The sequence below is a fragment of the Fringilla coelebs genome, assembly GCF_963513975.1.
Source record: "Fringilla coelebs genome assembly, chromosome: 5".
In the NCBI taxonomy this organism is placed as follows: domain Eukaryota; kingdom Metazoa; phylum Chordata; class Aves; order Passeriformes; family Fringillidae; genus Fringilla; species Fringilla coelebs.
In genome coordinates, this window is record NC_140033.1 from 48,110,719 (window position 1) to 48,111,586 (window position 868).

Here is an 868-nt window from a genome sequence, read left to right on the forward strand (position 1 = left end):
CATGCAATAGTTCCTTGGTACCCTCTTTGGTACTCGTGGTGGCCTTTCTCTCTTGGGAAGTGTCTTGCCCAGGTTGAAGAAGGTATTGGGTTTGTCTCACTCTCCTTCTGTCCCACAGGCTGGATGCAAAGGAGGAAGCATGGTAAAGGCAGCATCTTTCCAGGATTCATGGGCTCTTTGAGAGATGATCAGAGGGAGGCCAGATGACCTGCACAACACACACAGCACTGTTTCTCGTCTGCAAAGGCAGCATCGGAGCGTTCTCTCCAGCCCCGCGCCGCCCGGCTTGCCCGATCGTTTCCGGATGTTTCGCAGCTGCGAGTGGGAAGTACTGGAGCGATCCCTCAATATCCTCCAGGCCAGTGACTTCTACTGGGGCCCCTTGTCCGTGGGGGAGGCTCACGCCAAGCTCCAGCGGGAGCCTGTAGGCACCTACTTGGTGCGGGACAGCTCGCAGGGAAACTGCTTGTTCAGCCTGAGCGTGCGGATGCCCACGGGGCCTGTCAGCCTTCGAATCTCTTTCCAGGAGGGCTATTTCCGCCTCAAAAACTGGTTTTCAGACTGTGTCGTCCAGCTGCTGGAGCTGGTGGTGGCAGGGACCCGGAACAACCCCTTGCACTTTGATGAGATGGGGGGAACTCCCCTGGTCTTCTCTGAGCCCTTGTGCCGGAGCCGCCGGGCAGTGCCCACGCTGCGGGAGCTGTGCTGCCGGAGCCTCCCTGCTGGTGCCGCGACGGAGGACAGAGCAGGCCCGGGGGGCTCCTTGGGAATGTGTCTGAGGGAAGAGGTGTTCTCACCCCTGGACAGAAGGGGAGGGTCAGAGGGGAGCGTTGGCCCCAGCCCCTCTCTGTCCTGGGCTAGGAGATGA

The 868-nt window shown here is 60.1% G+C and overlaps 1 protein-coding gene across 1 annotated transcript; it reads left to right on the forward strand.

Moving 5' to 3' along the window:
* Window positions 1-184: 184 nt before the first annotated feature.
* Window positions 185-868, forward strand: LOC311154315 (suppressor of cytokine signaling 1-like; the record flags this gene model as incomplete). Its single annotated transcript, XM_084206672.1, has 1 exon — window positions 185-868. The coding sequence occupies one exon, from the start codon at window positions 185-187 to the stop codon at window positions 866-868; it is 684 nt and encodes a 227-aa protein (XP_084062798.1).